General features: G+C 37.1%; 1 protein-coding gene across 1 annotated transcript in view; it reads left to right on the plus strand.

Moving 5' to 3' along the window:
• Positions 1-15,357, plus strand: part of TMEM117 (transmembrane protein 117) — a gene marked incomplete at its 5' end in the record, with an annotated part of 533,004 nt that overhangs the window by 80,152 nt on the left and 437,495 nt on the right. The window contains one exon of the mRNA XM_082634707.1: positions 5,305-5,437. Within this exon, the coding sequence (XP_082490833.1) occupies positions 5,305-5,437 (133 nt within the window). The remainder of the gene's footprint in view (positions 1-5,304; positions 5,438-15,357) is intronic.

A 15,357-nucleotide genomic window follows, 5' to 3' on the forward strand; every position in this document is an offset into this window, starting at 1 on the left:
AGACCAAAGAATGAGTCGGACTGCTCCAGATTGGTAGGTTTAGCAAGCAAAGGAACGTATGTATGAGGCTTGTCTTGAGCGGCCGCAAGACAAGTAGATCTCTATACCTGCCCACCAGGGTCAAAAGTTTATACAGAGGCCTTAACTGGGTTCGTCACATATTCTGTGCAGATGGTCTCAACAACACATTGCTCTCACAAGACTGTCTTCTTGAACATGGTCCCACTGTGGGTATGGTAGGCAGAATGTACATTCCAAGGCCAGGGGAGGGGATGAGGAACCTCTGATTGCCCAGGTCCAGCTCCTGGGTCAGCCAGCTGTCACGTCCTCTCGATGACCTCCACCATCTTAACCAGGTCACTGTGTTCCTAACAAAGGTGGGTGGCTGCTCTGTTGGCTCCTTCCTTTGGGGCCAGCTCAGTCTCCTTACCTGAATCCCAAGGCCATGACCCTTAATACTTTGGCCTTCACCAGCATCCATGGAATCAAACCCAAAGGAGGTTCTGTCACCTTGGAGGCCAAAATCTTTGTATCCTCAGTGAATCTAGACATCCTCACTCTATTTAATCTTGCCTTAACAACTTCCCAGGAGCACCTTAATCTCTTCCCTGGAAGCACAAACACTTCTACTCCTTCTCCTCTGAGATTGTCTAATTTATTTCTTTGTTCAAGGCCTCTTTGTGAAAATTACGCCTGAAGAAAAGGAACCCAGAACTTAGCATAAAAGTCTGGCTGTGAGGTACAGAGGAAATGTTCCTTTCTATTTTGCTGATGAGAACACAGCAGCAAAAAAGCCAAGAAACCAAGTAGTCTCTTCATAATTCTCTTACACTCATCTACCTTTATCTTCCACAGTATATGTGAGCTCATCATATATTTTAAAATATGCTTTTAGGTCATTATCCTTGTTAGAATCTTATGACCTCTTAGTGGTTCTAAACCTACTGCATCTCCAGGAAAGATTCTGAGGTTCTAGGCTTATTTCAGTTTACTTTAATCAACATTCGTAACAATTAATCCCTGTGCCCTCCAACCTTAACCTCCAACACAGATATAGGCTTGTGTACCACCTTGATGCTTCGGATTGTTTTAAGATTTGTTTTCCAGTTACCTTGACCATATCAAAGGTTATAGTCCATACAGTGCAAGACAGATGTTATTAGTAACATAAACATACACTCAGATTTACAAATATATCTATGATTAAAATAAAACTCATTATCACCTTGTCAGAAATGTACCCCTCCTAGTGATGTCTTTTACCTCTGTTGACCTATGAAGACTGTTTTCACTGTTATCTCCTGAAACTCCTCTAAAGTGTTAAAAAAAACTCTGAATTCTGTGACCTATAGGAAAGGTGGCATATAACTTATTGTCCAAACCAGTGCACTTCAGAAAGGAAGGGGACACTATTAATAACTATTCTAGGACAACAGTTATAAGCCACTGATGTCCCAGGGAAACCAAATATATGGTCACACTGCAGGGGGGGGAGATAGTGCATTTTCATGTGACATCCTGGCATAACTCTGAGGTTCCTGGTTTGATTAGATTGCATGGGGAGTCAGCTGATGGCCGTCTGTGTATACAGCTTTCTATCGTTAGGATGGACACTCAATGAGTTAAGTTGAAGTAGCTTATGGGAAATTTTTTTAATGTGCCTTGACTCAACATTTGGGTCACACCAGTTCTGGCCTTAATGTATTGCAGCACTTTTATTGTGTGTTTCAAGTGAATTGCAAGCCATGTTAACCTGCCATTTTGTTCTAATGACTCTAATGACTGAAATTAGTGCCAGGCAATGAATTTGGCAATGACAGCATAAATGGTACTGTCACATTTCTCATTTTACTAACTCTGTATTATTTCAGCCATGTACAGTTAACCCACTGTATTTTATTTGCAAAGCACCCTTAAGTCGCCAGCATTATTATTTGACTTTTAAAGTGCATCCATTAGTGAATTTTTTGACATATGCATATGTTCAGAAAGAAATTCACATTTAAATTTTCCAAGAACTCTAATTGCTGGTCTTAGCAGTTCTTCAATATCAACTGCTGAATTAAATAAATAGGTCAAGGCTGAAGGACTTGCAGCAAAGGGAACATTGAGTCAAATCAGTCTAAAATAAGATCACATTTTCATTAAATATCCAAATGATGGTTGACTTTGAACACTTTCTACCCTGCTCACAGCTGTATCTCCAGCACCTAGAACCACAGCTGGCTTGTAAGCACACATTTAATATTTGTTCAATAAGCACACATTAAATATTTGTTCAAAGAATAAATAATATTCTGTACAGCTTGCTTTAAGATATTCGTGGCATGGGTTTTTTACTCTCAAGCATTCTGTGTTAAATATCTATTTATAATATTCCTGTTAATGTGTTGTGTGGAGACTTGCAAATCCCTGGCTTTCTATAATTATTGATTCAGTTAATCAACAAGTTCTGTAAGGCTGTAATTTGAAGCATTAGTATCCTTTGCTTCAGTAGAACATTTTCCACATTCTTCTTTCAGTTATAATTCACATTCCCCCTGACTTTCAGATTTGTCCTTTGCTTCTCTTGTGCAGGCCAAGAAAACAGATAATGTAACCAAATCTCCCTTTTTTGCTCCATTTAAAGTTTTAGCTAGGGTAGTGTTTCTGTGAGTCTGGTTTCCAAATGAAATCTGAAGTGCTATTTTAATAAAAGAAAGGGACAAGGGAAAATTAGTAGTTAAATCTTAAAAGATGATTTCTTCCTATGCTCAGTAGCCTACATGAGAGCTACTATCTGTCCCTAGAGAGACCATTTACAGATGGAAATATACATATTTTCCCCATACCTTTAACATATCATCAAAAAAAAGGGAATATTTTCTCTAGTGAGAAATTTTATTGTTAAGGTTTCAGGCCTACTCTATTTGAATTGTAGTTCCTATATGTGAATCATCTCCTTTATCATTGTTTAGATAAACTTTCTCTTAGGAGAAACAGGGTCACCTATGTTTATTATTTTCTTAATCCTGTTTTTTTTTTTTTAATCTTTCTCACCTTTCAGGATACTAGTGCTCTCAGTTCTCTTTATCATAAATCAAAATATTTATCTGGACTAATTATGATACTAGTAATTTTTACTTTAGTGTTCATCTTAATACATTTTCCTCTTTGAAGTATTTTCATTTTAACATTCTTTTTTTCTTTTTTTATTGAAGTATAGTTGATGTACAATATTATGTTACAATATTATACATTGTTTCACAATGTTTAAAAGTTATACTCCACTTATAGTTATTATAAAATATTGGCCCTATTGCCTGTGGTTTACAATATATCCTTGTAGCTTATTTTATACATAATAGTTTGTACCTCTTAATCCCATAGCCCTATATTTCCCCTCCTCTTTCCTTCTCCTCATTGGTAACCACTAGTTTGTTCTCTATATCTGAGTCTGCTTTTTTTTTTTTTTGTTATATTCACTAGGTTGTTTTAGTTTTTAGATTCCACATATAAGTGACATCATACAGTATTTCTCTTTCTGTCTGACTTATTTCACTTAGCATAATACCCTCTGAGTCCATCCATGTTGTTGCAAATGGCAAAATTTCATTCTTTTTTGTGGCTAAGTAGTATTCCATTGTGTATATACACCACATCTTCTTTATCCATTCATCTGTTGATGGACATTTGCTTCAGTATCTTGGCAATTGTAAGTAATGCTGCTATGAATATTCAGGTAACTGTATCATTTTGAATTAGGGTTTTTGTGGGGATTTTTTTTTTTTTTTTTGATATATACCCAGGAGTGGAATTGCTGGGTCATATGGTAGTTCTGTTTTTAGTTTTTTGAGGAACCTCCATACTATTTTCCACAGTGGCTGCACCAATTTACATTCCCACCAATAGTGTACAGGGGTTCCCTTTTCTCTGCATCCTCACCAACATTTGTTATTTGTGTTCTTTTTGATGATAGCCATTGTGACAGATGTGAGATGATATCTCATTGTGGTTTTGATTTGCATTTTCCTGATGATTAGTGATGTTGAGTATCTTTTCATGTTCCTGTTGGCCATCTGCATGTCCTCTTTGGAAAAATGTTTATTCAGGCCTTCCACCCACTTTTTAATCAGGTTGTTTGTGTTTTTTGATGTTGGGTTGTATGAGCTGTTTATATATTTTGGATGTTAACTCATTGTCAGTCATATCCTTTGCAAATATTTTCTCCCATTCAGTAGGTTGTCTTTTCATTTTGTTGATGGTTACCTTTGCTGTGCAAAAGCTTTTAAGCTTAATTAGGTCCCATTTGTTTATTTTTGCTTTTATTTCCTTTGCTTTAGGAGACAGATCCAAAAAAATATTGCTACAATTTTATGTCAAAGAGTATTCTGCCTGTGTTTTCCTCTATGAGTTTTAGGGTTTCCAGTTCTACATTTTGAACCTTAATCCATTTTGAGTTTATTTTTATATATGGTGTTAGAGACTGTTCTAGTTTCATTCTTTTACATATAGCTGTCCAGTTTTCCCAGCATCACTTATTGAAGAGACTGTCTTTTCTCCATTGTACATTCTTGCCTCCTTTGTCGTAGATTAATTGACCATCCTTTCCAATTTTAGCCATTGTTTTTATAAATGGAATTTTAGGTATCAGGGTAGAAATTATGTTTTGCTAGGAGCCATACCAACTCTATAACACATGCACACGCCACCAGGCCCCACACACCCCACAGACTTGGGCACCAGCCTGATGTGGTTATGGATATTTTAGCTAAGAGTAAGGCTAAGCCTTCTGTCTCTTACGACAGAGACTTTATTTTTACTGTTCATGTTTTCATGTATCTTTAACAACTGGATCTTCTTATAAGCAAAGTATGACTTGGTTTTATCATCTGGCCAGTATTGGGAATGGGTCTATGGAAGCAAAAGGGAATTATATGGAATTTATGCAACATCGTTACCATTTGCCTTACTTAAGTAGTTTCAGTAAATGAACCAAAAACATATTTGTGAAATAAAAAGTAGCAGGTAATAGTGTTCTACTTAATTTGTTTTCATGCCAGCCTAGTGAGTGATCTCTGTATGCCAGATTCTCATACTAGTATTGTTTGCTCTAGGATGATGATATGGGGGTTGTCTTGGACTTCATCATTTATGTACAAAAGAGGAAAAAGGACATTAGATAGTGGCTTCACCCGTAAGATAAGTGCTAGGGCAAAGGCTTCAGAATATTTGTGAGATAATAGAGATTCACTAAAATAAAGCAAAGCTGTATGGATTTTGAGTTACAGTGTACACTGATTTCCAATAATATTTATATTGCAGGTCAGTTGCTTCGGTTGAAAATGTTTCGAGAGGATCATGGATCGTGGATGACAATGTTCTTCAGCACAATTCTCTTCCTCTTCATATTTTCTCACATATACAACACGATTCTTCTAATGGATGGGAACATGGGGTAGGTTGTCTTTCCGCTTTCTACTGTGGTGAGTGTTATATTTGAAACTTGTAAGATTCAATAATTTTTTAGTTTGTAGTAACCTAAATCTTCGTTACAAATATTCTACCCTAATAGGGATAATCTGTGCATTTTTCTTAAGACATTTAGAGTCTTTTATCCAAGAAGCTTATCGCACTTTGCAATACTTATATAGTGCTCTTTATTCCTTAGGTCTTCTCTGTGGAGTAGTTTGAGAGCAGGTAGTAATTTCATTATAGTGACAGAGAGTATGAGAATCAGGAAATCTTCATGACTTGTTTATAATCACACAATCAGTAGAACTGTCCTAAGATGTAGCTCTCCAGGTTTGCAATTACATTGCTCTACAATGTGTGGCTAAATAAAAGTGTTTGATACTGGTGGCATTTTTTTTTAAACTCTCTTGGCAGTTCCAACAGAGAGACCTTTGTTATAAATGGGCCTTTTTAAAAGTGGGCCACCCTGTATTAAGTCCAAGGTTGTAATCTATACTTATCAAATCACTAATCAAATCACCATGGCATGAAGATGTGCTAACAAGTAGATTGTAGATTTTTTTTTTAACTTTCTCCAGTTCTTGGTTTGCTCTTTACAAGTTTTAAGGGAAGAATGTAAGGAGAATGTCTTAACTTACAGCTTTAAGAATTAGATTAGTGACAATAAGAAACCACTTTAGATACTTGTTGTACACTGAAGTAGTTCCTCTAGAAGGTTTTGATCTATCCTCCCCAATAGATTGGAAAACTAGCTCATATCCTTTTCTTTTAAATGTAGGCCAGGCAAGACTGCCAGCCAGTTCTACAGTGCAATTATTTTGATGTTATGTACAGATTTTATCCACCACTGTTCAGTGCTGAGAGGGATAACTCAATTAAAATTTTATTTTTTTCCCCACCATCAAAGAGATGAATAGTAAAAGAAAAGTAGGTACTTCACAAGGTTTATACTTTAGTCCATACTAACAAGTGGTAAATTCAAGAATGTGATTGCAGATCAAATGTTCAGGCTTTAGGAAGTTATTAAAATGCTTTGTCTGTAATTATTTCTTGGGCTTCAAATGATGCCATTCCTACTGGGTCTATTTTTAAATGGTGGAGTTACAGATTCTAACCCATGGCTAGTCAGAATAAGCCTCAGCCTTAGAACAGTGCCTGTATAATGGAACTGGGTAATGGTGTTCTTGGATTTATCTAACACAATCAAAAGTCTCTCTTAGAGGAACTGTGCATTCTCAGCCCTGGGACCAGAAGAGGAAGTGATCCATGTAAAACTTACTCTTTTAAGCTGTTGCTGGAAAGAAAATGTTAAATAGTATATGTACATAAAATATATCCTTTGTTCTGAAGTTGACTTTTCATCTAATTCTACTTTTTTTTTTTTAAATATGGAGCTAATGAGGTCTGTGCTAACCAGAAGTGCTTATTCTGAGGAAAGAAGCAGAATTAAAAATAATAAATTAAATGCAATAATAGATATTCCCTGGCACATTGTAAAACAATCAGCAGCTAATAACAAAGCTAACCTTAGTGAGAGCTAACAGTTATTGACCACTCAGTAAGAGACACGAATTGTTTCAAACCTCACAATGACCTCTGCAATAGGTATTTTTATTATCTCCATTTTACAGATCAAGAAACTGAGGACCAGAGAGGTTTTGTCACTTGCCCAAAGTTACATTATAATTAAATCTCTATTTTAAGCAGTAATAGAGAAGGGGTTGAGCTATTAAGTAGTGAATTCTAGTAATACAGCCTGTTCTTAAGCTAGCACACATTTGATGGATGGTTGATCCTGTTGCTCAATCACCATATGCCTATTAGCCTTTCTTTGTATTTTTATCATTCAAGCTGAATTTGAAAATTGAAAGAAATAGGAGATATGTGAAGGAAATAAGAGAAGAGTTGTCTAGAATTTATGTGTATCTGTCTTAAGAAAAATTGAAGGTGATTGTCTTTTATTCTCAGACTACATAAATTCCATATTCTTATGTAACTCTTGAACTCTTCACCAATATGCCTCATCTTTGTTGAAAAGGATCTTTGCTTGAGAGGACATCTTTAATGGTGCTACTTTTTAAAGAAAAATACAAAGCAAGGGGAAAATGGTTTAGTTCTACAGATTAAAAAATTAAATCTCCAGCTATAAAAGATGGGTTATCAACAGTTACAACACATGCCATTTGAACTAGTGAGTGCTTTAATGCAGGAATGCAAACCTGGAGGAAAATCAGGTGGATACCACTGTGCCTTTGAGGTAGAAGCACCATGTTACCTGAGACATTGCCCTATCCTGTTTAGGGCAGGGAATGATGGAGCCAGAGGGTATAGAAAGGACAACAGGCTCACCGATGTCATGATTGACTGGTTTTATATCAGAGGATTGCTGGTGGTAGAGAGGAATTCTGGATTCTTTACACTGAATCTGATTTGCATTGGGGATTTCAACCTGTGCTGGTCTGTGGATCTTTCTAGGAATATTGGTCTAGAACCATTCTGAAAAGGATTTCAAGGATTTTCTATGATGGCTAGACTTGTGTTTATGTATTTTAGAACTCCTTTCCAAAACAGAAGCGGTTAGGCCTACAGAGAGTGGATTTAGGATTTAAGAAAGGAAAAAAAAGAAGTTTCCCTAGAATGATTGGCTTTTTTCCCTCCCTTTCCCCCACCAATTTTATAATTGTTTGTAAATTTAGTCTCAACCAGAGTCCCTTGATCCCTTGTTACCTGAGAACAAAGTCCCTAGGTTTATCTGATCAGAACTGACAGTTTTAGCCAGAGCTCGCTTGATAAGAGTCAAGTTGCGTGCTCCTGGAGCTCTCATTACAGTGAGTGCCCTGAAGTGTACACTCACTCATGGCTTCAGCGATCTGTGGGGAGTCAGGCTGAGAGGTAGTGAGATGGAGAGGGAAAGAGGGGAGTTAGAGATGTGCTGAAGGGACGAAGACAATCCCTATTTCCTACACTCAGGGGAAAGTCTCCTCTCACCTTTGATTCTCCCTCCACACCTCCTGCCACCAAAATGCTGCTTTATTCTTTAAGTCACCAAGATGAATTCAATTCATCTTCCATAAATGTGTGAGGTCGTAGGTGAGGGTTCTGCTGCAGAGAAGGCTCTCATCCTGGGCAGAGTTTTACATCTAGACATTTTATGAACAACTTCCTTTTTACAAGGTGGCAGACTAGCTAACCTGAAGCCTCTCCTCCTACAAAACCTTCAGGAGTGCTGAAAAATACAATGCAGCCTTAGACTTCTTTTCCCTCTTCATTTAATATTATTTGCTTATTTTTATTTTTTAGATGCGATTAACATTGATTGATTGAAATATAGTTGATTGACAATATTATGTCAGTTTCAGGTGTACTGTGTAGGAATTTGACATTTGCATACATTATGAAATGATCACTATGATAAGTCTAGTAACCATCTGTCCCCATACAAAGTTATAACAATATTATTGACCATATTCCTTATGCTTAATATTACATACCTGTGGCTTATTTATTTTATAACTGGAAGTTTATACCTCTTAATCTCCTTCACCTGTTTCGCCCCCATCACTTCCCTCCCCTTTGGCAACAACCTGTTTGTTCTCTGTATCTATAACTCTTTTCATTTTGATTTGTTTGTGTCTTTATTTTGTTTTTTAGATTGCACATAAAAGTGAGATCATACGGTGTTTGTCTTTCTCTGTTTGACTTATTTCACTTCGTGTAATACCCTCTAGATCCATCCATGTTGTTGCAATAGCAACGTTTCATTTCTTTTATTTAATGACTAATTGTATATGTAATACCACATCTTCTTTATCCATTCATATATGGATGGACACAGGTTATTTCCATATATTGGCTATTGTAAATAATGCTGCAGTGAACATAGGGATGCATATATCTTTTCAAATTAGTGTTTTTATTTTAGGGGGGTAAATACCCAGAAGTAAAATTGCTAGATCATATGGTAGTTCTATTTTTCTTTTCTTGAGGAGCCTCCATACTGTTTTCTATAGTGGCACCAATTTACATTCCCAGCAACAGTGCACAAGGGTTCCCTTTTCTCCACATCCTCACCAATGCTTGTTATTTGTTGTCTTTTTGATGATAACCATTCTGACAGGTGTAAGGTGACATCTCATTGTGGTTTTGATTTGTATTTCCCTGATGATTAGTGATGTTGAACACCCTTTTATGTGCCTGTTAGTCATCTGTATGTCTTTGGAGAAATGTGTATTCAGGTCCTCTGCCCACTTTTAAATCTGGTTGTTCTTTTGATGTTGAGCTGTATGAGTTCTTTGTATATTTTGAATATTGACCCCTTATCCAATATATTGTTTGCAAATATCTTCTATTCAGTAGGTGGCCTTTTCATTTTGTTGATAGTTTCCTTCGCTGTGCGAAAGCTTTTTAGTTTGATGTAGTCCAATTTGTTTATTTTCACTTTCGTTTCCCTTGCCTGAGGAGACAGACCGAAAAAAATATTGCTAGACTTATGTAAAGAGCATATACTGCCTATGTTTTCTTCCAGGAGTTTTATGGTCTCAGGTCTTACACTTAAGTCTTTAATCCATTTTGAGTTTATTTTTCTATGTGGTGTGAGAAAGTAGTCCAGTTTGATTTTTCTGCTTGTAGCTGTCCAGTTTTCCCCAAACCCAGATAGACTTTTTATAAATGCACAGCTGAGCTTACCCAAAGATAAGGAAAAACCCTGAGGCCAAAAATGAAGAGGGATCTGAACACCAAGGCAGTGAGCCTGTGAAGTGACACTCAGGCAGTGACTCAGGAACTTGAGTTTTAACTTTCACATTTGCATCAGAAACAAGGATCTGGGCTTGTATAAGTGAGAAATTGAAACAGAAACCTCCACATTAGATGGTCCTGCAAACTGCTACTGAGACAGGATGGACTGGAAAACATATAACCACTAGCACAGAGAACATCAAGAAGCTTGTCTGACTTAGATTGGGCTTTGGGTAGAACACAAAAATCTTCCAAGAACTCATAGCCACAGGTGTGGTTTTATGGTTTTCATATACATTTTCCTTTGGACTTTAGAACCCTCCACCCCCTGCCCAAGTCTCCCTGGCTGTTCTCTTCTCCCAGTTTCAAGTTTCTACTTCTCTCTGGAGTACCTCCCCACCCCTAAATAACTTGCAGAATTCCTCTGTTTCCTTATACAGAGCAATTTAGTTCCCTCCAACTTTTGTCCACTTTGATTTATCTGGGGCTTTTCCTTTCATAACCAAAATCATATTAATGCATGTTCCAGTCAAAAGGACCAATACTTTAAGATGAATGCTGTTGACTTCTCAGAATATGGAGGGGCTGCTGCCATGGCATTTTTCATATTTTAAAAACAGCAATTGTCCTTTCTCCTTTCATTCAGCTGTGTATTTAATTAACTGTCTCTTGGGAGAGAAAAACGAAGATACTCAAAGAAAAAGGGGCAAAGCAAGCAACCAAGTTATGTAGTAATCACGGTTCAACAATACGGTGCCTGTGGGAACAGATGTATATGTATGACTGATTCACTTTGTTATAAAGCAGAAACTAATAAAAAAAATGTAAAAAAAAAAGTACATTAACGGGGAGACGCAAGAGGGAAGAGATATGGGGACATATGTATATGTATAACTGATTCACTTTGTTGTAAAGCAGAAAATAACACACCATTGTAAAGCAATTATACTCCAATAAAGATGTTAAAAATAGGGCTTCCCTGGTGGCGCAGTGGTTGAGAGTCCGCCTGCCAATGCAGGGGGCGCGGGTTCGTGCCCCGGTCCGGGAGGATCCCACGTGCCGCGGAGCGGCTGGGCCCGTGAGCCATGGCCGCTGGGCCTGCGCGTCCGGAGCCTGTGCTCCGCAACGGGAGAGGCCACAACAGTGAGAGGCCCACGTAACGCCAAAAAAAAAAAAAAAAAAAAAAAAGATGTTAAAAATAAATAAATAAATAAATAAATAAATAAATAAAAAACAATACGGTGCCTTGTTTACATACAGGACTGAAGCTTCAAGGCAGCAAGACATAAATAGGAAAGAAACAAAACCATTTTCTCCTACAGTTACAGGACTTGATTAAAATTGATTCTAAATGAATCTCTCTCCAATTTTTAAAATTTCCTCTGTGTTCACTAGGTGCCTTAAAGCCAATCTATTAGAAGTTCTTTATGGATAGAAATGGAGAGCTCTGCTCCCAAGTCCAGATTGAGGACTTTACTGACAGAAACTGAGTGAGACACATAGGGCTGGGAAGGGTTTTCAGTGTTTGGACACTTCAAACCCCTTTTGACGTTGTCTTTCTGAAGAACTTCTTAGTCATGGAACATCTTAGCATCCATAGTATTACGCCCTAATTTAGGAGACGCCTGCCTGGTCTTTTCAAATATACCAGTCCCCCAAAGGATAACACGTGTGTAAAGTGTGAGAAATGAAACGGTGGGAAAGAAAAGCATTTGCACCGTGGTTGAGGCTTATAAAAAGATTCTGAAAGCAGCCACTTGATGGCAGCAAAGGGCATGTTTTCATCACTGTTTCAATGTTATCACTGGCTGGTTTTCTTTCCTTTGAAAAGAAGACTCTTCCCCCTTCTGAATTTCTGAAACTTGATGTTGAAATATTTGCTCTCTCAGTGTTTAATGGCAATTTTTAAGAAATCCACATAGTGAGCTCTCTAATAAGCACCTATTTCGTGATGTGCTTGGCCCCCTTTTATGTTCTAAAACAGGTTTAAATAATAGCGCATATAAACATCTGTATGCACACATACACATCTATATGTTTATAGACTGATTCCAGTGTTACAAGGATAAATATCGTGTTTCTCACTGAGGAAATTAGACACGACTCACTGATAAAAATTCCTCTATGAACTAGAATAAGTGTCCAAAGATGCATACTCTTTAGCGTAGGATATGAAGAAGCTGATGTTTTCTAGTGTCAATCACAAAGAAAAGTTTTACTTTTTCCTGATACAAAGCCTTTTCCAGAGGAGTTTTACAAATATTAATTAATATATCAATATGTGTTAAGTATTGTAGCAGGGACAGAATTTGAGAAATTAAGACAAAGTGACTCAGGCAATTTCAAAAATAAATATTAGTATTCATACTCAGGACCTGAAAAAAATGGAGGTAAGAATTAGGTGATGAGTGTAATGAAAATGGAGTAAATTGTGTCTCTTCTGTTTTCTTTCTGATAAGTTTTAGTAAGAACTTGTACGGAGCACTCACTGAATGAGCGCCGTGAGCACAGTGAGTGGGATGTGATAAGGGTGCATGGTTGAGGAGAGGAGACAGGAGGGAATATTTGAAATGGACACTCTCTTAACATCTAAAATGCATGGCTTTTAAGTACAGAGGCGGCAGCAAAAGCAAGCAAGGAAAAATAAGAAAAACAAGTGAGAGACTGGCCTAGACTACTTGTCTATAGGTTGCATGAAATTGTTCAAGATCTATTAATGCTTTGTAAAGTCCATGTGTACAGCTGACCTAAGCCTTAGCCTGTCACTCTCTTACCCTCGTTTTTTTTTTTTTTTTTTTTAAAGAATGACCATACTCTGGTCCAACAGTGTGTCCATACACTGTATCAGAAAAGACTCTGATTTATAGCTTCAGTTTCTCTTGTCAGGGATGTATGTTTCAGCAGGTTATTTTGCCCAAAGCTGAATTCTCCTTTAATGGAAAAAAATCAGGTGAAATTTTACTCCAGGCAGTACCTTTTTCTTTACTAAGTTCACTACTTCTAAAACCTTCACTAATGCTTTCAGATTCCTTAATCAAACTTTTCCTCTTTCTAGTCACCACTGGTCTAGAAATAGGAGCCCTGGTACATGCTTTTATTGTTAAGAACTGTGATTTTCATTTGCTTTTGCTCTTCAGTGCAAAGTTGGTTGACCTGCTACCACCGTTTATTCTGGTAGCTTCATTCTAAGGAAGGAATGTTTGTGAATTTGTTTTGAAAGATGCTAAACTTATTTTGGGAAATGAGAAGAAAAAATTTAAATTGTCTTTAATAATGTTAAACTATACAGTTTTTGTATGACCTAAACTGACAAAATAACTGAAGTACAAATGTATCCATTTAAATGGTAGTAAATGAAAAAAGGGATCAGATGTTACTTTCAGTGGTATGTAATAAAACACTGAATTTAGGGATGAGTAAAAGATGGAGGCCTGGGTCAGGGTTCAGGAGCTGGGGTGGGGAGAAAGACTAGCTGTAAGTGTTAGTGAAGCCTGGAAGTACTTGAGTCAATGGCTGAAAAGCTTGATTGGCTGCTAATACAAGGCTGAATGCAAATTTTGCTAGAGTGGTGCTTTAAATAATTTGTTGGCTTCACTCTTAATTAGGCTAAACATTGACTTGCTTGTACATTTAATTCACAATAATAGCACAATTAATTACTAAGGCTGGGAGGAAGGGGCAGAGGTGGTTGCCCAGAATGGGCTCGTGAGAAGAAAAGCTGGAAATGAATGGCTGAGTCTGGTCAAGAGGGCTGACCCAGTGGGGTACTGGGGAGAGGGAGGGAAGGAGGGAGGCTGGTGAGAAAGAAAGGAAGGGTGAAAGGGAGGCGGGGAGAGAGACAGACAGACGAACTTATTTAGCCAAAGGCAGTATAGCACCAGGGCTCAGGTGGCTGCTTTTAATACTATTGGTTGCACGTTACTTGGTTTTGATAGTACAAGGGTAAAATAGCGCAGTGTGCCCAGATTGTCACAGGTTTACTGTTATTGTTGTCTGCATTGACGGAATTTTAAAACATTAATGAAAAACACAATCCTTATTACTCTATGGCGTACATTATCATCTGTCCAGAATCGACATTGATTTGACACACTTAGGAGGTATTCTGTGATCATTGTTGCTTATTTCAACTCTCTTATTGAATAGCTTATCAGCTTGTTACTGGGGAAGAATTCTGATCCAGGAATGAGATACCTGGGTTGGAGCTACTTACTGGCAAAAATAACTCAGAAAAGTTAAACAGTTTCCTTTTTTTTTTTTTTTTTAGAAATTGGTTGTTGTGATAGGGTTCTTATTAATGTTATCAGCACCATCATTATTATTATTAATCTGGGGGAAATGCATGCTTCTAAATTGGAGAAACAAACTAAATTAAAGATTGCAAAAAATCTTGGTTGCCTTTAGTTTTGCTTGGTATGGAAGGCAATGTGGTGTAGTGGAAACAGCATGGACTTTTGTCCTGACACCCTGTATCTGTGTGACCCTAGGGAAACTTTACTTCCTGAGCCTGAGTTCCTCCAGCATACAATGGGGATACTGGTACCTACCTTCTTGTTGTTGTGACAATCAGAGATAACAATGTATGCAAAGCAGTTGATGGGGTTCCTGCCATGCCATGAGCTCCTGATAAATGCTAGTTGCTGTTATAATAAGAGAACATTTTAGCTTCTCAAATCTTTAGCTCTCATTAAATATCAGTTGTTATAGTAACAAGTACTTTGGTTAATGTAATTAAATGACAATTTATGACGATGATCTCATTACATTATAATCAATTATAATAATTACTATCAATTTCATAAAAAATGCCCAAATCAATGCCTGGCACCAGTAGGTCTTCAATAAGTATTAATTTCCTATGCCATAGAACATCATACATAATCTTACATTTACTTGATTTAGGAGTGAAATTAGTACATGGAATACATAGCACCTGGCTCAAATGCTATTGGAACACATCTTTATGAGTGTGCATAAGCTATTCTTTCTTTTGTTTTTCATCAGTAAAAAGTAAATACAGAAAACGAATATTTCATTAGGATTCAGAAAAGCAAATCAAACACATATTGTTACTAAATGATTATTTGCTAATTTTGACCTTTTTGAAAGGAGAGGGAAAATTTGGTGGAATTATGGCTGACATCATGTAAATTAATGACATAGTGG

This window comes from Mesoplodon mirus, assembly GCF_964341445.2.
Source record: "Mesoplodon mirus genome assembly, chromosome: 11".
NCBI classification, from domain to species: domain Eukaryota; kingdom Metazoa; phylum Chordata; class Mammalia; order Artiodactyla; family Ziphiidae; genus Mesoplodon; species Mesoplodon mirus.